This window comes from Hyperolius riggenbachi, chromosome 2 (assembly GCF_040937935.1).
Source record: "Hyperolius riggenbachi isolate aHypRig1 chromosome 2, aHypRig1.pri, whole genome shotgun sequence".
Classification (NCBI taxonomy): Eukaryota; Metazoa; Chordata; class Amphibia; order Anura; family Hyperoliidae; genus Hyperolius; species Hyperolius riggenbachi.
In genome coordinates this window covers 573978843-574004524 of record NC_090647.1, presented here as the reverse complement: position 1 = coordinate 574004524, position 25682 = coordinate 573978843, and the positions used below count along the sequence as shown (strand labels likewise).

At 48.4% G+C, this 25682-nt stretch overlaps 1 protein-coding gene and 1 long non-coding RNA gene across 3 annotated transcripts in view; one reads left to right on the top strand and one right to left on the bottom strand.

Annotated features, from left to right (window-relative positions):
- Window positions 1-2793: 2793 nt before the first annotated feature.
- Window positions 2794-11516, bottom strand: LOC137545209 (uncharacterized). The gene is made up of 3 exons (XR_011026012.1): window positions 11192-11516; window positions 3635-3794; window positions 2794-3552 (listed from the first exon to the last, which is right to left on the bottom strand). It is a non-coding gene; the product is annotated as an uncharacterized lncRNA (long non-coding RNA).
- Window positions 11517-15184: 3668 nt separating this feature from the next.
- Window positions 15185-25682, top strand: part of LOC137545208 (zinc finger protein 426-like) — a 34982-nt gene continuing 24484 nt past the window's right edge. For both annotated transcript variants that reach the window (XM_068266334.1, XM_068266332.1), the window contains exons 1-4: window positions 15185-15291; window positions 17844-17976; window positions 18108-18233; window positions 18308-18431. In XM_068266334.1, coding sequence (XP_068122435.1) covers window positions 17854-17976; window positions 18108-18233; window positions 18308-18431 — 373 coding nt within the window. In that variant the 5' untranslated portion in view covers window positions 15185-15291; window positions 17844-17853. The remainder of the gene's footprint in view (window positions 15292-17843; window positions 17977-18107; window positions 18234-18307; window positions 18432-25682) is intronic.

The window sequence follows — 25682 nt, the reverse complement described above, 5'->3', positions numbered from 1 at the left end:
GACAAGTATTAGTCGTGGCTGGAGTGGTGTCCACGGCATGTAACAGGCCGGGGAATCCTGCTTCGATTCCGTTCCAGAGTTGGAACCTAAGAAACGGCTACCACAAGGAAGGCAGCAGGCACGGCAGGGGATACACTGGTCCTGACTGTTAAAGTAAAAGAAAGAACCGACCAGGACTTTTTCAAAGACCTGCTGTAAAGGACGAGCTGCTGAGATCTACAGCTTAGGTGGGGGAATCTGTCCATAGGACAAGTATCAGTCGTGGCTCGAGTGGTGTGTGTGTGTCCACGGTGGGTAACAGGACGGGAAATCCTGCTTCGATTCTGTTCCGGAGTGGGAACCTAAGAAACGGCTACCACAAGGAAGGCAGCAGGCATGTTGGACACGGCTACGCCATCTGACATGTTGTCCTTCACCATCCTCTGAAGGCGAGCGGTGTTGGAGGTGGAACTGCGCGAACTGACCATCCGTGAAGGCAGACTTTAGCAACGACTGAGTCAGGAGGACAAAGCGGACGGTCAGTGTGGCAGTCAATGTAATTGGAAAAATTGGGAGACCAAAAACCATATCCTCAATGGTGTGCCAGAACACCAATAATATAACCATATAAGTACTAGGATATATAGTAAAGAAATATTTTTGAAGAGACAAAAAAGATTCAAGATGATCTTAAATTTTAATGTATCAAAAAGTTATTTTGTAAAAACAGAGTTCACAAATCTTCAAGTGAATTCATCTTTGCAAACAACATCCCATTATCAAGTACCAAAAACATATGTTGAAATATGCAATTGTTTAAAAAGACGACAACGTAGACTTGTTTTGGAGTAACCTTCTTCAGGCCTTCCCAAACAATTGTAATCTGTAATATACAGAACAAAAATTGGGACAGGTACCATCTGGACAAAATCAAGCCAGGAAACACCACTTAGACTAACATTGGACACCGCACACAGGCACCAGGAGAGAGTGGTACACCTTGCCTCTCCTGATACATCTTGCCTGTGTGTGGTGTCCAATGTTAGTCTAAGTGGTGTTTCCTGGCTTGATTTTGTCCAGATGGTACCCGTCCCAATTTTTGTTCTGTATATTACAGATTACAATTGTTTACTATATATCCTTGTACTTATATGGTCAGTGCGGCAGTACAGGACCATGGCAACTCACTGATAGTACCACAGTTTGATAGTGCTGCCCAAAAAATGATATGCATCCATGGACCCGGGTAGTGGGAACGCAGATTTTAGTACCTAAACACACGATACAACATGTTTTCCGGGGTCTGACTCTGAGGCACATACAGATGGTCCCAATCAACATCATCATCATCATCATAGAACTCTTCTCCCCCCACCATCTCTGCCACCCCAACGTCCCCAGACACAGATCCCCCATCATCCTCAACATTAACTTGGGATGCTGGGCCGAGCCCAACCTCCTCCTCCACAACAGGCCCCATCATCTCCTCAACTGAAGCCCTCAATAATCTCCCTGGCGCCAGACCGAGGGACACAACGCTCTCGTCCAAGAAGGGCTGCTGCTGCTGACCACTGGCTGCTGGGGTGGATGTTATAACTTGTGTGGGGCGTTGGCTGTTGCTGCTGTTAGTGCTGCTCACAGCGGAGGTCTGTGAGAAACTCATGATGGGCTCACAAAATGTGGTGAATGAACTGCAGTGGCAGTCTGACTGTCTGTAAGTAGTAGCTGAAGTGTATGACTGGCTAGCTGAACACAAGTGAGCCCTCTGAACCTGCCTGCCTGCACTAAACACACTAATCATGTACTGCTTTTTTATACTACACTAAGCAAGAGTAAAATGCAATAAACTGTGTTTTATTGTGGGCACAGCTGATCCCAGCTGGCACTGAAAGTAGTTTTTTTTACAAGAATGAGCAACAGTACAATGCTATAAACTGTGTTTTTTTTATGGACACAACTGATCCCAGTTGGCACTGACAGTACTGTTTTATTTACAAGAACGAGCAACAGTACAATGCTATAAACTGTGTTTTTTTTGTGGGCACAGCTGGTAGTAGTAGTAGTACGCAGATGACAGTCACAGATCACAACAGATGCTCGCTGGCCTGTGAAGTAACTATTACACAGTACAGACGCTAACAAACTAACAGTAGAAATTAAGTAAACTAGAAGTAGTAGAAGTGGTAGTAGTAGAAGAGGTAGTAGTAGTAGTACGCAGGTGACAGTCACAGATCACAACAGATGCTTGCTGGCCAGTGAAGTAACTATTACACAGTACAGAAGCTAACAAACTAACAGTAGAAATTAAGTAAATTAGAAGTAGTAGAAGTGGTAGTAGTAGAAGAGGTAGTGGTAGTAGTACGCAGATGACAGTTACAGATCACAACAGATGCTTGCTGGCCAGTGAAGTAACTATTACACAGTACAGAAGCTAACAAACTAACAGTAGAAATTAAGTAAACTAGTAGTAGTAGAAGTGGTAATAGTAGAAGTGGTAGTGGTAGTAGCAGATGACAGTCACAGATCACAACAGATGCTGCTGGCCTGTACACAGTAAGTAACTAACACAGTACTGAAGCTAATAAACTCACAGACTACAGTACAAATTAACTAGACTAGTACTAGTACACAACTACCTATAATCCCTAACCTACCTAAGCTAGTAGTAGGTTAAGGCTACCTAGGCTAGCAGGCCTAGCCTGCTCACAGACTAACACTAGCCTAGCACAGATACAGTATACACTAGCTGACTAAAAACAATCAAATTACTAGCTAACTATAAATGAGTATAATGTAAGTGTTTAGGAGGTGATTAGGAAGCAAGGTTTAGCACAAGAAGCACTTGCTCAGACACGCAGCAGCACTGGAGATACTCTCAGTCACACGCAAGGATGGGCTCCGCAACATGGCCGCCGCCTTATATAGAGGGGGGGGGAGGGCCAGGCTCCCCTCCTCTAATTGGTTGCTAGGCCTTGGCCGGAGGAGTTCTGATTGGCCCAATGACGTCATCCCCGAATACCGAAGCCAAACCCGTGATCACCGCGTCATGCGGCCTAATTCAAGCGCACCAATTCGGGAACCATGCAAATGCAAATTCGGCATTAGCATTGGACTTTGGCTTCGACTTCGGCAAACATTACCTGAAAAATCCGGGTACATTCGAATTCGAGAGTCCTGATGAGCACCCCTGCTTTGTGTGCTGGGGTCAACAGAGAGGGTAGGTGGAGCTGCTTGATATTTGATTAGTACATCCATAATATCTTTATCATATGGGAACGGAGGTGGTCAGGTACCAAATTCATTAACAGGACTAACCCATTAGCCATTTTTTGAGTGTCCGTCAGCTGTGACTGACTATGCTGCCATCTCTCCATTAATTGGTGAACCGCTGACAGCATGCTTTGATCGATTTGCTGATTTGATGGTACTTGGTGCTGATAGCGCTTCCTTAGAGGGTGCTTCGTTGTTTCAGAGGTGGGTGGCTGTGCAACACCATGCTCCTGAGTGATGTCCATGTCTGGAACGTTTTGCACAGCTGGTGTTTGTGGCCTTGGACATGAACTATCCTCTATCCTGTTGATAAAGTATGCATATAGATATTTATTTTATATTCTTACTTTTTTAGTTCATAAAGCATAATGCACAAAATACTTACTGTCGTCCCTCAAAGTATGGTCTTAAGAACTCCATGAGCTCCAAATGGCAATATGTGCCTGTTGAGGAACCTGCACCACTCTGCTCCATCTGTTTAACTTTCTCTAAGTCTTGCTTGTGATTGTCGCGAAGCGATCTCCACGGTTCACGAACTTCAAAAACTACAATACAAAAATAAAGAAAAAAACATGCAACTACAGCCAAAACACCTCATTCACCTGCCAAATGTTGCATATAGATACCCTTTATGTAGCCAAACATCAGGCGACTTGGCAACCGATGGACTATCCAATTTGATTATTATAATCGAATAAGATGAAAAACAGTACAACAAAGTGCATGCCTGACCGACAATGCGACTGGTTTCAGGAGGAAAATTGGTCGCATTGTCAATGGCATGTGCTGGAAGATGTTTGGCTGATTTGGTTGATCACGTGTGTGTGGCGGGAATGGTGTGCAATTTGTGCACGATTGACCAATGCTTCTAAACCACCATCAATGTCCCCTCAATCTTAAATTTCCCCGTGCTGCAAGATATACATTACCTGTCAGCTGCCTCCACTTTCCCTCTGCTAGCTCCTGGTGCACTCCATTCCCCATACACATGGACCACGTGGTTTCCTATAAAGGGCGCATGATTCAGCCACATTACTAATCAACCACATGGAGACCATGTTTGAAGAACAGAGTGCGCCCAGAGCTAGTGGACAGGTAATGTACAAGAGGAGGCTGCGGACAGCTAATGTATACCTTGCACTGGCCAACAGGGAGTACATTTTTCATTAGGGGGACAGCGTGGGGACGATTCAGATGCAGCATCGCAAGGCCAAATCCACATCATTTTCCGCATTTAATTGATCGGCCTGTGGTGTATGACCAGCTAACAGATCTCTCTCTTATCAGATTATATAAGAGAGTGATTTTTCTCTTGGTCGAATCTGCCCATACATGGTTTTGTTAGCTTTTCAGCTATCAAAAAAGCTCTGACTTGTTAAGGGATGGACTCCATAAGACCTCTAAAGATGTCTACACACCATACAATTTTCATGCAATCGGAATGTTCCATTGTAATACAATCATAACAACATCCATGTAGTATAACAGAACTTGGAGATTGATTGTACAGCCAGATTGAATGAACATTGTATGGTGTGTGGCCACCTTTAGGAGGACATACCCCCCTTCGATTTAACAGCAGATTGACTTTGACATACATACCCGTATGATTGCATCTAATCAAAGACAGATGTATTAGTTAACCACACAATGAAGTTAGATTGGCAATACATTTCAGGAACAATCTGATAGAAATCGCCAGAGCGACGCACCCATGTGCTTGCGACACCCTCCCATGTTATCTGCCTCCCTGGGCCCGTGGTGAGTGTTCCATACGCGCCAGTCATGCAGGCATGATTCCTGGCCTCGTCCTCTAGCCTGTATCTTCATGAATGCCACAGCGAACACCTGTACCATGCGACACCAGGGCATGTAGTGAAATTAGTGCATGTGGTGGTGTCATGTGGTACAGGCACAGAAGCAATCGAGAACAATGCCAGGCACAGGAAGAGGCCATGAATAAAGCCACCATTATGCTAGGCATACATGGCAGCTTAAAAATATATAATTCCAGAGAGTCCTGCATGTGCGTATAACAAACTTTATTGGTACAAAAGGATGGATCAATCCACAGCTGAGTAAACTCCATTAAAACACATTAAAACCACATAAGAAACAGGAGGGAGCGCTCCCTTACAATGTTCCACTGGTCACCATGCAGTCAATGCACAACACCATCGCCCAGCCTCAGCTTATGCATATGGTGTCTGCCACCGTCCTGGTCTGACCATGTGTGGACCCGCCACCGACGCACACCTCAGAGGCCTCAAAAAGCAGCTGCAAAAAGGTAACTCAAAATGATGTAATTATCAGCAGTTGGTGGATACTTTGTGCATAGTTACTAGTGGGCATATTCCGTATGTAGGAGCTGAGTGAAGGTATGATACAAAACTGTCTCTCACTTCCGAACAATACGGATTCCGTGTATCAACCACTCTAACAATTTAGGTCTACAAAGTAATGGTATTGCTCAATATAGTAACAAGTGCATTGCATTTAGGCTGTAGCTGGGAGATAGATAGATTTAGCGTGTATGGCTGACGCCAAGCTGTCATGCATTTACTCACTACTCCCGTTTACATTGAGACCTCCGGTTCCGGGTAAGTGCCTCCCGCTCCAAAGTTCGACTGACGTATCCCAGCTTTCAGCAGTGCTCAAGCTTGGTACAGCGAGCTTCTGCCCTCACCATTTCGGCTGTGCTGGCGTCCAGACTTTGTCCTTACTGGTCCGCGGGGCTTCCTCGGTAACCTGCTGCTCTTGCGCATGCGTTCGTGTCTCCAGCCGGCTTGGGGTCACGTGAGCGCTCACTCCTGTTCCTCCCTCCTGCTGACGCGTTTCGCCCCTCCCACCGGGGCTTTCTCAAAGCAGTAGAGGGTTATGAGATAGTGCAGTGACGGCCTTCTTATCTTCACAAATGGCGGGGCGGGCCAAGCATCAGTCCACCTCCTCATACATAAAACATTCTTTCACATTGATCAGATACTCCCCCTCGTGATTTTACACGGATACAAGTTCCTTTTCCTGAGTCAATCTATATCGTTACCTCCTCCAATCTTTGCAGTGTAGCTCTTGAATTATGGTTGTATCACTTTCTCATTTCCTATCATATCTCAATAAACAATCATAACAAATTGGTTCAAACTCTGTTTCGTTATTTCTGTCCATAGTGCACTTCATTTTTCTTGTTGTTTATTAGACCTTATTGCAAGAAATAAACTAGATTCAAATCTGTATTGAGTCCATACGGAATTCTCGTGCCCAGTCTATATATCCAGGTGGTCTCTATTTTGTATAGTTCGTTCTCAATGTCACCACCCCTATTGGGAATCTTTTGCTTCAATATTCCCTTAAAACGTAATCCCTTTGGTTTTCCACCATGGAAGTCCTTAAAGTGTTGTCCCAATGGACTATCTTTATCTGCTTCATCAATGTTCGTCAGGTGTTCCCCAATACGTTTTCCTAATCTTCGTTTTGTTTTCCCAATATACAGTAATCCACAGGGACACTCAATACTATAGACCACCCTTTCTGTTGCACACGTTATTAAATCCCTAATTTCATATTGTTTAGTATTACTCGCATTTCTAAATGTTTTTGTCCTCTCTACATATTTACATACAATGCAATTCCCACAACTAAACATTCCTTTACTCTGTGGATAGTTGTCAAGCCAAGTCCCCTTCTTTTTGCTATTGTACTCTGACCTTACCAATACATTTTTAAGGTTAGGTGCCTTTCTTGCTGTCAAGTGTGGCCTCTCTCCCACCACATTTTTTATTCTTTCATCCAGCATCATTATGTGCCAGTGTTTTTGCAATAACTCTTGGAGACTAAACCAATGTGACCCAAACGTAGTGATCATTCTCAATGGTTCATTTTTTTGAAATCCTTCCTTTTGATGCTTCCTATTCTTAATATTGTCCAAGATTTGGGTTCTCGACGTGTCCCTAATTTTATTTCTCTCCTTGGCCAGAAGGCTACTAGGATATCCTCTGACTTCTAACCTTTTCTGTAGGTTGTCAGCCTCAACTTCAAAGTCACCATCTGCTGCACAATTCCTTTTTAACCTATGGAACTGTCCACCTGGAATGGACTTTTTTGGCACGGCAGATGATGGCTCTTGTAGTGGAGCAAAGTATTGCCCGCCGTGGGCTTTCTAAATGTCGTCGTTGTCAATGTATCTTTCTCCTTTCTAATTTTCAAATCCAAAAAGGAAATTTCCTGTCTATCCCAGACATGTGTAAAGTTCAAATTCCTATCATTGTGACCTAATTGGTCCACAAATTTCTCTAAAGTCTCTTTTGTCCCCCGCCAGACCAGGACCACGTCGTCTATGTACCTCAACCAGAGCCTCACGTGCTCCTGGAAGAGGCACATAGGGTACACATCCTGACGCTCCCATAGTCCAAGATGGAGGCACGCGTACGCCGAAGCGCAGGATGCCCCCATCGACGTGCCCCTGGCCTGGCGGTAAAAACGCCCATCAAATACAAAGCAATTGTACCCCAGGAGGAACTCCAGTGCTTCAACAATGAATTGATTGTGGAGTGAGGAATCAGGAAAGTGTTCTCTCAGGTAGAAGGCTGCCGCTGCTAGGCCCACTTTGTGTGGTATTGAAGTGTAGAGTCCCTCCACGTCAATACTTACAAGTAAATCATCATCAGTGATGGTAAACCCATCCAGTGCCAATAGCACTTCTCCAGTGTCTTTTACAAATGATGGGAGTTCCTCCACCATCCCTTTAAGTTTCTCGTCGAGAAACTTGCCTAGGTTCTCCATTGGTCCCCCTATGCCTGAAACAATCGGGCGTCCTGGGGGACGTTCAAGGTTCTTGCGGACCTTGGGGATGATATAAAAGATTGGTATACGAAATGTGTTGACCTCACAGAATGCAGCCTCCTCCTTAGTAAGAATTCCTAATGCTTTTCCTTCTTTTATTAGTGCATTAATTTTTTGTTTAATCATCTTGGACTATGGGAGCGTCAGGATGTGTACCCTATGTGCCTCTTCCAGGAGCACGTGAGGTTCTGGTTGAGGTACATAGACGACGTGGTCCTGGTCTGGCGGGGGACAAAAGAGACTTTAGAGAAATTTGTGGACCAATTAGGTCACAATGATAGGAATTTGAACTTTACACATGTCTGGGATAGACAGGAAATTTCCTTTCTGGATTTGAAAATTAGAAAGGAGAAAGATACATTGACAACGACGACATTTAGAAAGCCCACGGCGGGCAATACTTTGCTCCACTACAAGAGCCATCATCTGCCGTGCCAAAAAAGTCCATTCCAGGTGGACAGTTCCATAGGTTAAAAAGGAATTGTGCAGCAGATGGTGACTTTGAAGTTGAGGCTGACAACCTACAGAAAAGGTTAGAAGTCAGAGGATATCCTAGTAGCCTTCTGGCCAAGGAGAGAAATAAAATTAGGGACACGTCGAGAACCCAAATCTTGGACAATATTAAGAATAGGAAGCATCAAAAGGAAGGATTTCAAAAAAATGAACCATTGAGAATGATCACTACGTTTGGGTCACATTGGTTTAGTCTCCAAGAGTTATTGCAAAAACACTGGCACATAATGATGCTGGATGAAAGAATAAAAAATGTGGTGGGAGAGAGGCCACACTTGACAGCAAGAAAGGCACCTAACCTTAAAAATGTATTGGTAAGGTCAGAGTACAATAGCAAAAAGAAGGGGACTTGGCTTGACAACTATCCACAGAGTAAAGGAATGTTTAGTTGTGGGAATTGCATTGTATGTAAATATGTAGAGAGGACAAAAACATTTAGAAATGCGAGTAATACTAAACAATATGAAATTAGGGATTTAATAACGTGTGCAACAGAAAGGGTGGTCTATAGTATTGAGTGTCCCTGTGGATTACTGTATATTGGGAAAACAAAACGAAGATTAGGAAAACGTATTGGGGAACACCTGACGAACATTGATGAAGCAGATAAAGATAGTCCATTGGGACAACACTTTAAGGACTTCCATGGTGGAAAACCAAAGGGATTACGTTTTAAGGGAATATTGAAGCAAAAGATTCCCAATAGGGGTGGTGACATTGAGAACGAACTATACAAAATAGAGACCACCTGGATATATAGACTGGGCACGAGAATTCCGTATGGACTCAATACAGATTTGAATCTAGTTTATTTCTTGCAATAAGGTCTAATAAACAACAAGAAAAATGAAGTGCACTATGGACAGAAATAACGAAACAGAGTTTGAACCAATTTGTTATGATTGTTTATTGAGATATGATAGGAAATGAGAAAGTGATACAACCATAATTCAAGAGCTACACTGCAAAGATTGGAGGAGGTAACGATATAGATTGACTCAGGAAAAGGAACTTGTATCCGTGTAAAATCACGAGGGGGAGTATCTGATCAATGTGAAAGAATGTTTTATGTATGAGGAGGTGGACTGATGCTTGGCCCGCCCAGCCATTTGTGAAGATAAGAAGGCCGTCACTGCACTATCTCATAACCCTCTACTGCTTTGAGAAAGCCCCGGTGGGAGGGGCGAAACGCGTCAGCAGGAGGGAGGAACAGGAGTGAGCGCTCACGTGACCCCAAGCCGGCTGGAGACACGAACGCATGCGCAAGAGCAGCAGGTTACCGAGGAAGCCCCGCGGACCAGTAAGGACAAAGTCTGGACGCCAGCACAGCCGAGATGGTGAGGGCAGAAGCTTGCTGTACCAAGCTTGAGCACTGCTGAAAGCTGGGATATGTCAGTCGAACTTTGGAGCGGGAGGCACTTACCCGGAACAGGAGGTCTCAATGTAAACGGGAGTAGTGAGTAAATGCATGACAGCTTGGCGTCAGCCATACACGCTAAATCTATCTATCTCCCAGCTACAGCCTAAATGCAATGCACTTGTTACTATATTGAGCAACACCATTACTTCGTAGACCTAAATTGTTAGAGTGGTTGATACACGGAATCCGTATTGTTCGGAAGTGAGAGACAGTTTTGTATCATACCTTCACACAGGTCCTACATACGGAATATGCCCACTAGTAACTATGCACAAAGTATCCACCAACTGCTGATAATTACATCATTTTGAGTACCTACGGTTTTTTGCAGCTGCTTTTTGAGGCCTCTGAGGTGTGCGTCGGTGGCGGGTCCACACATGGTCAGACCAGGATGGTGGCAGACACCATATGCATAAGCTGAGGCTGGACGATGGTGTTGTGCATTGACTGCATGCTGCCTGTATGTGGTTTTAATGTGTTTTAATGGAGTTTACTCAGCTGTGGATTGATCCATCCTTTTGTACCAATAAAGTTTGTTATACGCACATGCAGGACTCTCTGGAATTATATATTTTTGAGCATGATTTACCTCCCAGATAAGTCCTCCTCGATTGAGTAGTGCAGTTATAAAGAGGATTAGCTCGCAACTTTATTTTCACTAATTATACATGGCAGCTTGTTCCTTATCAATCGAGCCACTGATGGCTCAATTGATAATTTCCGACGTGTCTGACCCCTGTATACCCCGCCGGATTGATTCCGCGCTCAATCCCCACAGGTGGACAATAGGACAAGAACGAGCAGAAGATAAGAAGCGCCCGCAGGGACGAGCGGGAATCGATCCGTGCGCACGTGGGGACGAGCGGGGACGTGGTGGGAGTCGATCCGGCGGCAAATCGAGCCGCCGGGTCGACTCGTGTATGCCCAGCATTATAGGTGAACATGCAACACTCAGCAAGGGCCCGGAGGATTAACATACACTTGTGGGAAGAGTGGCCAGGGGTTCATTAGACATCAAATGGCGTTCCCACCACACACCTGAAGAATAAGCCCTTGTGATCAATATTTCCCATTCCATTCTTATATATAACAAATAAACACAACATCATTACAAAGTATCTATAAATTACAAAATATGCGACTTTAACGTCGTTTCCCAATGCTACTTACTTTTCTCAGGTTTGTTTTCCTCATTCTCCCAATCTGCGTAGAATGTGGCAGTTATCTCCTCCTAGCAATGTCTTTATATTTAGGATGCTGCTGGTCATAAAGCTGAGGCTTGGCTTGCACCCTTACCACCAGATCCTCAACATCAAACATAAAGCGCTTGCCCTTTCCCTATCCACTGGCACCTCCACGTGCTGCTGCCTTTCCATGACCAACCATGTTGTAGTTAATGAGAACAAATACCATTCCAAAAAAACAATTATTTATAGTGGTACTAATTAATGATGTCTGACTGGTGCGACCTTATTAGCACACTTAATTATGCATTCCAGTGCGACCTTATTGACGCATTTCATTATTCCGTTCAAATCTTCATAAAATTGTAATCTAAATTATGGTTTCACCTATATTTTACTACATACATCACTTCGGGCACACAAAATATGCATTATTATTGACAATAAATACGATACACACTACTGGAGCGTGCGTTTCTGGATCCAGGTATCCGGGCACCACTGCTGAAAAGGTCCTAGTATTCCCCCTTCCATCCCTCTCTCTGGTGGTCTAGTGTTCCTCCTTCCCTCTCCCAGGTGGTTTAGTGTTCCCCCATCCCTCTCCCTGGTGCTATGGTGTTTCCCATCCCTCTCCCTGGTGGTCTGGTGTTCCCCCTTCCATCCCTCTCTCTGGTGGTCTAGTGTTCCCCCTTCCCTCTCCCTGGTGGTGTAGTGTTCCCCCTTCCCTCTCCCTGGTGCTATGGTGTTTCCCATCCCTCTCCCTGGTGGTCTGGTGTTCCCCCTTCCATCCCCCTCTCTGGTGGTCCAGTGTTCCCCCTTCCCTCTCCCTGGTGGTCTAGTGTTCCCCCTTCCCTCTCCCTGGTGCTCGGGTGTTTCCCATCCCTCTCCCTGGTGGTCTAGTGTTCCCCCTTCCTTCCCTCTCCCTGGTGGTCTAGTGTTCCCCCTTCCCTCTCCCTGGTGGTCTAGTGTCCCCCCTTCCCTCTCCCTGGTGGTCTAGTGTTCCCCCTTCCTTCCCTCTTCCTGGTGGTCTAGTGTTCCCCCTTCCTTCTCTCTCCCTAGTGGTCTGGTGCTCCCCCTTCTATCCCTCTCCCTGGTGGTCTAGTGTTCCCCCTTCCTTCCCTCTCCCTGGGGGTCTAGTGTTCTCCCTTCCCTCTCCCTGGTGCTCTGGTGTTCCCCCTTCCTTCCCTCTCCCTGGTGGTCTAGTGTTCCCCTTCCTTCCCTCTCCCTGGTGGTCTAGTGTTCCCCCTTCCTTCCCTCTCCTTGGTGGTCTAGTGTTCCCCTTCCTTCCCTCTCCCTGGTGGCATGGTGTTCCCCCTTCCTTCCCTCTCCCTGGTGGTCTAGTGTTCCCCTTTCTTCACTTTCCCTGGTGGTCTAGTGTTCCCCCTTCCTTCACTTTCCCTGGTGGTCTAGTGTTCCCCCTTCCTTCCCTCCCTGGTGGTCTAGTGTTCCCCTTCCTTCCCTCTCCCTGGTGGTCTGGTGTTCTCTCTTTCTTCCCTCTCCCTGGTGGTCTAGTGTTCCCCCTTCCTTCCCTCCCTGGTGGTCTAGTGTTCCCCTTCCTTCCCTCTCCCTGGTGGTCTGGTGTTCCCCCTTCCTTCACTTTCCCTAGTGGTCTGGTGTTCTCCCTTCCCTCCCTGGTGGTCTAGTGTTCCCCCTTCCTTCACTTTCCATGGTGGTCTGGTGTTCCCCTTTCCCTCTCCCTGGTGGTCTGGTGTTCCCCATTCCTTCCCTCTCCCTGGTGGTCTAGTTTCCCCCCTTCCCTCTCCCCTGGTGGTCTAGTGTTCCCCCTCTCCCTGGTGGTCTGGTGTTCCCCCCTTCCCTTTCCCTGGAGGTCTAGTGTTCCCCCTTCCTTCCCTCTCCCTGGTGTTCCCCCTTCCTTCTCTCTCCCTAGTGGTCTGGTGCTCCCCCTTCCTTCCTTTCCCTGGTGGTCTGGTGTTCCCCCTTCCTTCCCTCTCCCTGGTGGTCTGGTGCTCCCCCTTTCCTCTCCCTGGTGGTCTGGTGCCCCCCTTCCTTCCCTCTCCCTGGAGGTCTAGTGTTCCCCCTTCCTTCCCTCTCCCTGGTGGTCTAGTGTTCCCCCTTCCTTCACTTTCCCTAGTGGTCTGGTGTTTCCCCTTCCCTCTCCCTGGTGGTCTGGTGTCCTCCCTTCCCTCTCCCTGGTGGTCTGGCGTTCCCCCTTCCCTCTCCCTGGTGGTCTAGTGTTCCCCCTTCCATCCCTCTCCCTGGCGGTCTAGTGTTCCCCCTTCCTTCACTTTCCCTAGTGGTCTGGTGTTCCCCCTTCCCTCTCCCTGGTGGTCTGGTGTACTCCCTTCCCTCTCCCTGGTGGTCTGGTGTTCAACCTTCCCTCTCTCTGGTGTTCTGGTGTTCCCCCTTCCCTCTCCCTGGTGGTCTGATGTCCCCCCTTCCCTCTCCCTGGTGGTCTAGTGTCCCCCTTCTCTCTCCCTGGTGGTCTGATGTCCCCCCTTCCCTCTCCCTGGTGGTCTGGTGTTTCCCCTTCTCTCTCCCTGTTGGTCTGGTGTTCCGCCTTCCATCCCTCTCCCTGGCGGTCTAGTGTCCCTCCTTCCCTCTCCCTGGTGGTCTGGTGTTCCCCCTTTCATCCCTCTCCCTGGTGGTCTGGTGTTCCCCCTTCCCTGGTGGTCTAGTGTTCCCCCTTCACTTTCCCTAATGGTCTGGTGTTCCCCCTTTCCTGGTAGTCTGGTGTTCCCCCTTCCTTCCCTCTCCCTGGCGGTCTAGTGTCCCTCCTTTCCTCTCCCTGGTGGTCTGGTGTTCCCCCTTCCATCCCTCTCCCTGGTGGTCTGGTGTTCCCCCTTCCTTCACTTTCCCTAGTGGTCTGGTGTTCCCCCTTTCCTGGTGGTCTGGTGTTCCCCCTTCCTTCCCTCTCCCTGGCGGTCTAGTGTCCCTCCTTATACCATACAAAATTTATGCAGGATATCAACTGCTTGTATATCAACCGTCTCAACTATAGAAACAATTCCAGACATAAGACAAATTTATAGGGAGCCTAAGTAACAAAGTATAAATCTTTAATTATTCTATATATCAAAATTCACAGCTAGGATATACACTTAAAATCAATTAAAAATCTCATGAACATAGTGGCACAATTTACAAGGATACCCCCAGAGCTCATATAGGTGCACCTATAATTATTGAAAGTACCAGTATCAGTTCTCTTCAGGCCCCTTTCAAGGTACACTTGTAATCACCACCATGTCAGCCATCAATAAAGCTTATCCTCAATTTTGCTAAGTTTACCTTTTACTTTGCTTCAGAGCTCTCATTAGCAGCAAACCGCCCCATCCCGGGTGACAACGAGTGCTGCAGAGCCCCCAAATTCCGGGGGGTATCTGGCTGGCGCTTCCTGGAAGGGGCAGGGCTCTCTGCTGTAGCTCTGCCTCTTCTGAAGTCAATCGCGGAGGATCGCCTCTCACTCTTCCTTCACAGAGAGGGGCGGGGAGAGGCGGAGCTCCAGCCGCGGATGTTTGCCCGGGGGTTTGGGGTGTCTGCAGCACTCGTTTTCACCCGCGATGCGGCGGTTTGCAGCTAATGAGCGTTCTGAAGCGAATTACTAGGTAAATATAGCAAAATAATTTCGCTCCAGAGTCTCTTTAAGCCACGCCCCCGCCACACCCTTAATCACGCGTACAATAAAGATGTCATAAAAAAATGTTGTTCAGTCATCCCTTTCTATCCTAGTGCACTTCCCTTCATAGTAACATTTTACAAGGAGTAATCTATCCATTTACAGGAGGGGAATAAAGTTTAGAGTCAGTCACATTTCTCAGTAGAGAAATCTCTATATTGACATAGAAAGAGGGACAGGGCGGAGCTATGCCTAGGCTCCTCCCCCTGGCGGCGGCTGCAATGACATCTCCTATATAATTGTGCTGCTGCTGCGGGTGTTCCGTGTATAGAGGGACCTCCGAGCCACACGGAGACAGCCGGACCGCACTGCGCATGCGCGGCAGCCAGCACCTCCTCTCTCACCGGCGTCAGGACGTTACGCACGTCACGTGAGGCGGTGACGTCACAGGGTCTGTGTGCCCGCTGCTGCCCGAGCTGATCATTGTACTGAAGCGCCGATATCTCCGGGTGAGACACTCCTCCGAGCTCCGCCCCCTCCCTCGCTGCTCCTCCCCTCCACCAATACTCCCTGCCTATCACGTCGCTCTCTGTGTGTGTGTGACGGTGCTCAGCTTACTGCCCCTCCCCCACCTCTGCTGACCCCTCCCCCACCTCTACTGACCCCTCCCCAGCCTCTCACCTCTACTGATCCCTCCCCCAGCCTCTGCTGACCCCTCCCCCAGCCTCTCACCTCTGCTGATCCCTCCCCCACCTCTACTGACCCCTCCCCCAGCCTCTGCTGACCCCTCCCCCACCTCTACTGACCCCTCCCCCACCTCTACTGACCCCTCCCCAGCCTCTCACCTCTACTGATCCCTCCCCCACCTCTGCTGACCCCTCCCCAGCCTCTCACCTCTGCTGACCCCTCCCCAGCCTCTCATCTCTACTGATCCCTCCCCCACCTCTACTGACCCCTCCCCAGCCTCTCACCTCTGCTGACCCCTCCCTCACCTCTGCTGACCCCTCCCCAGCCTCTCACCTCTACTGACCCCCTTCCCCAGCCTCTGCTGACCCCTCCCCCAGCCTCTCATCTCTGCTGATCCCTCCCCCCCTCCCCCACCTCTACTGACCCCTCCCCAGCCTCTCACCTCTGCTGACCCCTCCCTCACCTCTGCTGACCCCTCCCTCACCTCTGCTGACCCCTCCCCAGCCTCTCACCTCTACTGACCCCCTTCCCCAGCCTCTGCTGACCCCTCCCCCAGCCTCTCATCTCTGCTGATCCCTCCCCCCCTCCCCCACCTCTACTGACCCCTCCCCAGCCTCTCATCTCTGCTGATCCCTCCCCCCCTCCCCCACCTCTACTGACCCCTCCCTCACCTCTGCTGACCCCTCCCCAGCCTCTCACCTCTGCTGACCACTCCCCCACCTCTACTGACCCCCTTCCCCAGCCTTTCACCTCTGCTGACCACTCCCCCACCTCTACTGACCCCCTTCCCCAGCCTCTGCTGACCCCTTCCCCAGCCTTTAACCTCTGCTGACCCCTCCCCCAGCCTCTCAACTCTGCTGACCACTCCCCCAGCCTCTGCTGACCCCTCCCTCACCTCTGCTGACCCCTCCCCAGCCTCTCACCTCTACTGACCACTCCCCCACCTCTACTGACCCCCTTCCCCAGCCTCTGCTGACCCCTCCCCCAGCCTTTCACCTCTGCTGACGCCTCCCCAAGCTTCTGCTGACCCCCTTCCCCAGCCTGTGCTGACCCCTCCCCCAGCCTTTCACCTCTGCTGACCCCTCCCCAAGCTTCTGCTGACCCCTCCCCCAGCCTCTCAACCCCTGCTGACCCCTCCCCCAGCCTCTCACCTCTGCTGACCACTTCCCCAGCTTCTCACCTCTGCTAATCCCTCCCTCACCTCTGCTGACCCCTCCCCCAGCCTCTCACCACTGCTGACCCCTCCCCCAGCCTCTCACCTCTGCTGACTCCTCCCCCAGCCTTTCACCTCTGCTGACCCCTCCCCAAGCTTCTGCTGATCCCTCCCCCACCTCTGCTGACCCCTCCCTCAGCCTCTCACCTCTGCTGACCCCTCCTCCAGCCTCTCACCTCTGCTGATCCCTCCTTCACCTCTGCTGACCCCTCCCTCACCTCTGCTGACCCCTCCCCCAGCCTCAGCTCTGCTCACCCCTCCCCCAGCCTCTGCTGATCCCTCCTTCACCTCTGCTGACCCCTCCCCAGCCTCTCACCTCTGCTGATCCCTCCCCCACCTCTACTGACCCCTCCCCCAGCCTCTCACCTCTGCTGACCCCTCCCCAGCCTCTCACCGCTGCTGATCCCTCCCCCACCTCTACTGACCCCTCCCCCAGCCTCTCACCTCTGCTGACCACTCCCCCACCTCTACTGACCCCCTTCCCCAGCCTCTGCTGACCCCTACCCAGCCTCTCAACTCTGCTGACCACTCCCCCACTCTGTTGATCCCTCCCCCACCTCTGCTGACCCCTCCCCCAGCCTCTCACCTCTGCTGACCACTCCCCCACCTCTACTGACCCCCTTCCCCAGCCTCTGCTGACCCCTCCCCCAGTCTTTCACCTCTGCTGACCCCTCCCCAAGCTTCTGCTGATCCCTCCCCCACCTCTGCTGACCCCTCCTCCAGCCTCTCACCTCTGCTGATCCCTCCTTCACCTCTGCTGACCCCTCCCTCACCTCTGCTGACCCCTCCCCCAGCCTCAGCTTTGCTCACCCCTCCCCCAGCCTCTGCTGATCCCTCCCTCACCTCTGCTGACCCCTCCCCAGCCTCTCACCTCTGCTGATCCCTCCCCCACCTCTACTGACCCCTCCTCCAGCCTCTCACCTCTGCTGACCACTCCCCCAGCCTCTCACCGCTGCTGATCCCTCCCCCACCTCTACTGACCCCTCCCCCAGCCTCTCACCTCTGCTGATCCCTCCCCCAGCCTCTCACCTCTGCAGGGTTAGGGTTGGAATATTTCCTGGGCCAGGTGATGGTATATTCCAACTTGTATTGCACAGCACGGGGTTTGGGTACAGTGGGTAATATTTGTAATGTGAACTTTCTTGATCCTCTGTTTTTTAGTGACGGTCAGATGGAGACTCCGTCTTATCAGTCGCAGACTTGTCCAGAAGCCGCCATCTTGCCAGTTAGGCTTCTCCCATCACAAAGGCTCATCAGGCATGCTTTGGCCATCCTACAGCTGCTGAATACTGAGGTGAGACCTTCCAACAAACAATACTGAAATGAGTTTGTTTAGCTGAATTCATCCTTCACAGAGCAGTACAGGACAGACTCCATGTGTCACCAGTACCAGATATCACATGACCACTTCTCCTCTCTCCACAGGGTGACTCTGTGACATCACAGGACAGTGGCCTTTGTTCATCGCAGAACCAAACTAAGGAGGAACAGGAACATCTGGTCAATCAAATTATGAAGCTTGTGCTTGGAATTCTCCATCTGCTGAATGAGGTGAGATTGTTTACATTTCTGATGTTTCAGTTTCATAATTGGCGAGTAGCAATTGACCATGTCCTCTGTTTCAGGGTCCGCTCCCTCTGCAGCAAACAGTCCCCATGTCTAAAGATGAATGGGAACATCTAGAGAAGGAGCAACGTCAGATCTACAGCGACCTTCTAATAGACAATGTTCAGACCTTACAGACTCTGGGTAATACCTTAACTTTCCCCCAAAGCATACACTTACCTTAATGTGTAATCGTGACATCTTCTCCCTAACTATAAACTATATGCTCCACCTACCCTATGCACTTACACTAACCCTTTCTAACACACAGACTAACCTGTGCCCTGTAACAACCGAAGTCTTGGCGGCTGCTGACACGCAGGGGGTGTCTGCAGCCGCCTCCCTTCCTGGCTCTCAAGTGTTTTCCGTTCCTTCGGCGTCTAGCACGCCGGAAACTGTGTTATCTCCAGCTCACAGGGGTTCTGTCTCGCGCGGAGACAGGATCTTTATGCAGGCAGAAGGCGAGTCAGCTGACCTGCCGGTCGGCTGACGTCAGGGATGACTCTCGCTGCTCGGATTGGCGGAGATCCGAGGTGGGAGTGGCTGAGAGTCTCCCTCTGCTCCTTAAGCCTTCGCTTGCCATTCATTCCCTGTCTGCTGTTGTGATACTTTGTGTCAGCGCTCAGACCTTAGACTAGTATCCGGTGTGCTTTGATCTGGGAGGAAACCAGGGATGTCACACAAGACTAGGACTATTGTATATATTGTGATTATTGTATTGATTACCTGTGTTTGACTCTGGCTATACTCTGACTTTGCTCTCGCTTACTGATTCTGTACTTCTGCCTATCTGTCCATAGTTGCTGAACCTCTGCCTTACGATTTCTGTACTGATACTTACCTCTCTGTTGCTGAACCTTACCTGCCTGACCACTCTACTCACCAGTGGGCCCTCGCCACTGGTGAGCTGTACTATATACCCACCAGCTCCCCGCTACTCTTCGGTAAAGTGACTAATAATACCTTACCAGTTCCTCTGGTAAGGTCTAGTTAAACTATATAGTCACGAGCTCTGCTTGTACTTTCCCAGCTCCACTGGGAAGGTCTGCTCTAATTATATTGTCACTTAAACTGATTGTACCTTATCGGCTCCTCTGGTAAGGTCTGATCAAATGATTCTGTTACTGTAACTGTTAGTACCTTGCCAGCTCCTCTGGTAAGGTCTAGTCAAACTATACAGTTCTCGTATCTGTTAGTACTTTGCCATCTCCTCTGGAAGGTCAGGCCGTACTATCAGTTACTTTCGTAGCTAGTACCCACCAGCTCCCTTGGTGAGGGCTAGCGTAATCCTTTTCAGCTAGTACCCACCAGTTTCCTGGTGAGGTCTAGTACTGTATATTACCCCCACCAGCTCCACTGGTGAGGGTTCTTTGTACTTCTTTGTTTGCACTAATACTGTTAGTATCTTTCCAGCCCCTCTGGAAAGGTCAGGTCAAACTATTCAGTTTCTAGTCCTGGTTGTACCCTGCCAGCCCCTCTGGTGGGGCTCAGTTCCCTATTGAGTTACGGTTGCACCAAGCACTACTCACACACAAACCCTTGTAGCTATACCAGCATTATTGGTGATTCTGCAGATCACCACATAATCAGGTATAGTGTCTGCATTATAGGTGATTCTGCAGATCACCACATAATCAGGTATAGTGTCTGCATTATAGGTGATTCTGCAGATCACCATATAATCAGACATCTGAGTTGCTATACCCAACCGTTACATGCCCCTTGCAGTATTATACTACGCGTACAAGAGGTATTGGTGCAGGAGACTTGGGCGCAGGATACAGCCGGTAAATGGCTGATCCTGCTGCTGCACAAGTTCCTGGCGGTGTTAATTACTATTTCCCATCCAGGCCGCGGATGGTGGGGAATGAAATAATTTGGCTTCCACGAATTATTGTGTTTTAAAAGTAACTTTAGCTCCGTCTTCAGATGGCGCCAAAGTTACTCCCTGTGCCTGCTGTAGCCGTAATTCCTATCACGGCCTATGGTGGCGCCGGCTGCGCCCAAATCTCCTGCGCTGGATTAGCCATGTTCATTATACTACACTCACCTAAAGGATTATTAGGAGCACCATACTAATACGGTGTTTGACATCCTTTCGCCTTCAGAACTGCCTTCATTCTACGTGGCATTGATTGAACAAGGTGCTGAAAGCATTCTTTAGAAATGTTGGCCCATATTGATAGGATAGCATCTTGCAGTTGATGGAGATTTGTGGGATGCACATCCATGGCACGAAGCTCCTGTTCCATCACATCCCAAAGATGCTCTATTGGGGTGAGATCTGGTGACTGTGGGGCCATTTTACTACAGGGAACTCATTGTCATGTTCAAGAAACCAATGTGAAATGATTGGAGCTTTGTGACATGGTGCATTATCCTGCTGGAAGTAGCCATCAGAGGATGAATACATGGTGGTCATGAACGGATGGACATAGTCAGAAACAATGCTCAGGTAGCCCGTGGCATTTAAACAATGCTCAATTGGCACTAAGGGGCCTAAAGTGTGCCAAGAAAACATCCCCCACACCATTACACCACCACCACCAGCCTGCACAGTGGTAACAAGGCATGATGGATCCATGTTCTCATTCTGTTTACGCCAAATTTTGATTCTATCGAGACTCATCAGACCAGGCAACATTTTTCCAGTCTTCAACTGTCCAATTTTGGTGAGCTTGTGCAAATTGTAGCCTCTTTTTCCTATTTGAAGTGGAGATGAGTGGTACCCGGTGGGGTCTTCTGCTGTTGTAGCCCATCCGCCTCAAGGTTGTGTGTGTTGTGGCTTCACAAAATGCTTTGCTGCATACCTCGGTTGTAACGAGTGGTTATTTCAGTCAACGTTGCTCTTCTATCAGCTTGAATCAGTCGGCCCATTCTCCTCTGACCTCTAGCATCAACAAGGAATTTTTGCCCACAGGACTGCCACATACTGGATGTTTTTTCCTTTTCACACCATTCTTTGTAAACCCTAGAAATGGTTGTGCGTGAAAATCTCAGTAACTGAGCAGATTGTGAAATACTCAGACCGGCCCATCTGGCACCAACAACCATGCCACGCTCAAAATTGCTTAAATCACCTTTCTTTCCCATTCTGACATTCAGTTTGGAGTTCAGGAGATTGTCTTGACCAGGACCACACCCCTAAATGCATTGCAGCAACTGCCAGGTGATTGGTTGATTAGATAACTGCATTCATGAGAAAATGAACAGGTGTTCCTAATAATCCTTTTGGTGAGTGTATAGCTGAACCCTCCACATAAACAAAAGAGAGGGAGCACCGTTTCCCAAAAAAGAGTATGCAGCGTGCCCAAGGTCTCTCCCCAGTGCCTCCTGGGAAGTGCAGTCCAGATAAAACAGAAAGGACTGGCACCGCTGTCTTGTATCAAAGCTCTTTTCATAGCACCAAAGTGGCAGCAGTGACAGACTGCTGTTTCGGTTTACACCTTTATCACACTGCTCAAAGCCATCATCTGGCTTTTCTGTTTTATCTAGCTGAACCCTCCACTCATTACATCCTAATCACAGCTATAGATGAACCACGGCATTCTCTGCATATCTGTAACAACTGCTGGAGAGGGTATGGTGCAGGGGAGAGATCTTAGGTTCCAGCTTCCCGCGTGCATGCAGAAGAACTCAGGGAGGAGTTTCATAGATTGCACCCTGGCGGGCCGGGGGGATCGTGTCCGGGGTCCGCGCCTGGAAAGGAGGTGCTGTAACAACTGCTGACATGGCGGCTGCGGACACGCAGGGTATATCCGCAGCCGCCTTTCTTCCCTGTACTCAGGCCTCATCCGTTCCGTCGGCGTCTAGCACACCGGGAACGGTATTGTCTCCTGCTCATGGGGTCTCGGTCTCGCACGGGCGCGCGCACGCGGAGGCAGGACCTTTATGCTGGGAGAAGGCGCGTCAGCTGACCTGCCGGTTGGCTGACGTCGGGGGTGGCTCTCGCCGCTCGGATTGGCGGATTTCGTGGTGCGCGCCGCCAGGAGTCTTCCTCTGCTTCGTAGGCCTTTGTTCTTCATTCGGTTGTTGTCTGCTGTCGTGAATACTTTGTGTTAGCGCTCAGACCTTAGACTAGTTTCCGGTTTCCTTTGATCTGGGAGGAAACCAGGGATTTCACACAAGACTAGGACTATTGTTATATTGTTATTGATTACCTGTGTATGATTCTGGCTACCCTCTGATCTTGCTATTGCTTATCGTTTCTGTACCTCTGCCTACCTGTCTAAAGTTACTGAACCTCTGCCTGATTACTCACTACTCTGGGCAGCACGGTGGCGTAGTGGTTAGCTCTCTCGCCTTGCAGCGCTGAGTCCCTGGTTCGAATCCCAGCCAGGGCACTATCTGCAAAGAGTTTGTATGTTCTCTCCGTGTCTGCATGGGTTTCCTCCGGGCACTCCGGTTTCCTCCCACATTCCAAAAAACATACAGATAAGTTAATTGGCTCAGTCTAAAAATTGGCCCTAGACTACAGTACTTACACTACATAATATAGACATACGGCAACGGTAGGGATTAGATTGTGAGCTCCTTTGGGGGACAGTTAGTGACAAGATATATATATACACTGTACAGCGCTGCGTAATATGTCGGCGCTATATAAATACTAAATAATAATAATAATACTCTTCTGCCATACGATTCTGTACTGTATTACCTCTCTGTTGCCGAACCTTGCCTGTCTGATCTCTCTACTCACCAGTGGGCCCGCGCCACTGGTGAGGTGTTACTGTTATTGCCCACCAACTCCTCTGGTGAGGTTTTGCTTTCTCATTAGTGACTGATAGTACCTTCCCAGCTCCTCTGGGAAGATCTGGTCAAACTATACAGTCACTTACTTAGTTAGTGCCTTGCCAGCTCCACTGGTAAGGACCAGCTATACTATTTCCGTACCTCCTCTGGTAAAGTTTAGTCATTATATACATATCTCTTGTATTGATAGTACCTTACCAGCTCCTCTGGTAAGGTTCTGCTTTATTCCATTACCTGTACTGATAGTACCTCGCCAGCTCATCTGGTAAGGTCCAGTCAAACTATTCAGTTACAGTCCCTGATAGGCCTTCCAGCTCCTCTGGTAAGGTCTATTTAACTATTTCTGACTGTTGCACCAAGCACTATCTACACAGTAACGTTGCTAGCTATACTTGTATTATTGGTGATTCTGCAGATCACCATATAATCAGGTATAGTGTCTGATTATCGGTGATACTGCAGATAACCTAATAATCAGACATCTGTGTTGCAAAACCCAACCATTACAGAACAGCAGACCAGAAAAAATATGGAGACACTGTGCAACCGGGTTGACTTGTTGGCCAGAACTCTTAACGAGCTCATCAAGACGGTTAACGTATAGCAGACTCAGATTGATCAACTGGTTGAGACAGTTAACCATCTAAAAGACCCTAATGCACAAGTGTCATCCCCTCATGCGATTGAACCAAGGATGCCTCCTCCTTAAAAATTCTCGGGGCATCGGTCTGATTTTCGAAATTTTAAAAACCGTTGTTTATCATATTTCGATCTACGGCCAGTATCATAGTTACGTAGTTACATAGTTATTTTGGTTGAAAAAAGACATACGTCCATCGAGTTCAACCAGTATAAAGTACAACACCAGCCTGCTCCCTCACATATCCCTGTTGATCCAGAGGAAGGCAAAAAAAACCCTTACAAGGCATGGTCTAATTAGCCCCAAAAGGGAAAATTTCCTTCTCAACTCCAGATGGCAATCAGATAAAATCCCTGGATCAACATCATTAGGCATTACCTAGTAATTGTAGCCATAGATGTCTTTCAAAGCAAGGAAAGCATCTAAGCCCCCTTTAAATGCAGGTATAGAGTTTGCCATAACGACTTCCTGTGGCAATGCATTCCACATCTTAATCACTCTTACTGTAAAGAACCCTTTCCTAAATAAATGGCTAAAACGTTTTTCCTCCATGCGCAGATCATGTCCTCTAGTCCTTTGAGAAGGCCTAGGGACAAAAAGCTCATCCGCCAAGCTATTATATTGCCCTCTGATGTGTTTATACATGTTAATTAGATCTCATCTAAGGCGTCTTTTCTCTAGACTAAATAAACCCAGTTTATCTAACCTTTCTTGGTAAGCGAGACCTTCCATCCCACGTATCAATTTTGCTAGTCTCTGCACCTGCTCTAAAACTGCAATATCTTTTTTGTAATGTGGTGCCCAGAACTGAATTCCATATTCCAGATGTGGCCTTACTAGAGAGTTAAACAGTGGCAATATAATGCTAGCATCTCGAGTTTTTATTTCCCTTTTATTGCATCCCAAAATTTTGTAAGCTTTAGCTGCAGCGGCTTAGCATTGAGTACGATTATTTAACTTGTTGTCGATGAGTACTCCTAAGTCCTTCTCTAAGTTTGATGTCCCCAACTGTATCCCATTTATTTTGTATGGTGCTAGCCCATTGGTACGACCAAAATGCATGACTTTACATTTTTCAACATTGAATTTCATCTGCCATGTATGTGCCCATATAGCCATCCTATCCAGATCCTGTTGCAATATGACACTATCTTCCTGAGAGTTGATGATTCTGCACAATTTTGTATCATCTGGAAAAATAGCAACATAGCAAATATCATCAGGTACAGAGGGTCAGAGAGTGACATTAATTAAGACATTATTATCTGGTGATTAGCAGTCTTCGGCATATAGTTTGCCCCAGGGGCATGAGGCTTTGGCCTCAGTTGAATTTTTTTTTAAGGCAATGGCAGTTATATACGATGATCCCGATTTGGCAATGACGTCAGAGAGGAAATTGAAGACCCTCAGGCAAGGGCATAATCCTGTCGAAACTTACGCAGCTGAGTTTAGGAGATGGGCAGTGTCAGCCAGGTGGGGGCAGTACGCACTCTTAGATTGCTTTCTGTCAGGGTTATCTGATGCAGTTGCCGATTTAATGTTGGGACATCCCGAACCTAAGACATTAGATGAGGCCATTTCACTGGCTATTAAAATTGATCGGCGAGTTCGCTATCAGAAGCAAGTTCGGAGTAAAGTACCAGGAAGATTTGCTTCTGGTACATTCTCGGCTCCTGTGCCTTCCTCTCCACCTCCTGATGAGCCAATGCAGATTGGGCAAACCAAGCTCACGGAGGTCAAGAAAAACAGGAGACGTAATGAAAAATTATGTCTTTACTGTGCTGACAAAGGGCATGTAGTATCTAGTTGTCCCAAGAAGGCGGAAAACTCTATCGCCTAGGAGTAGCTGGAGGTACTACCCTAGGCGATCCAGTCTTACCTCTGAACAATAAACATCTCTTGCTTCCGTGTTCTATCACCTGGGAAGGGCAGATTCATTCCACCCAGGCTTTTATAGACTCGGGTTCAGCTGTTAATGTTATGGCGTATGATTTCGCCAT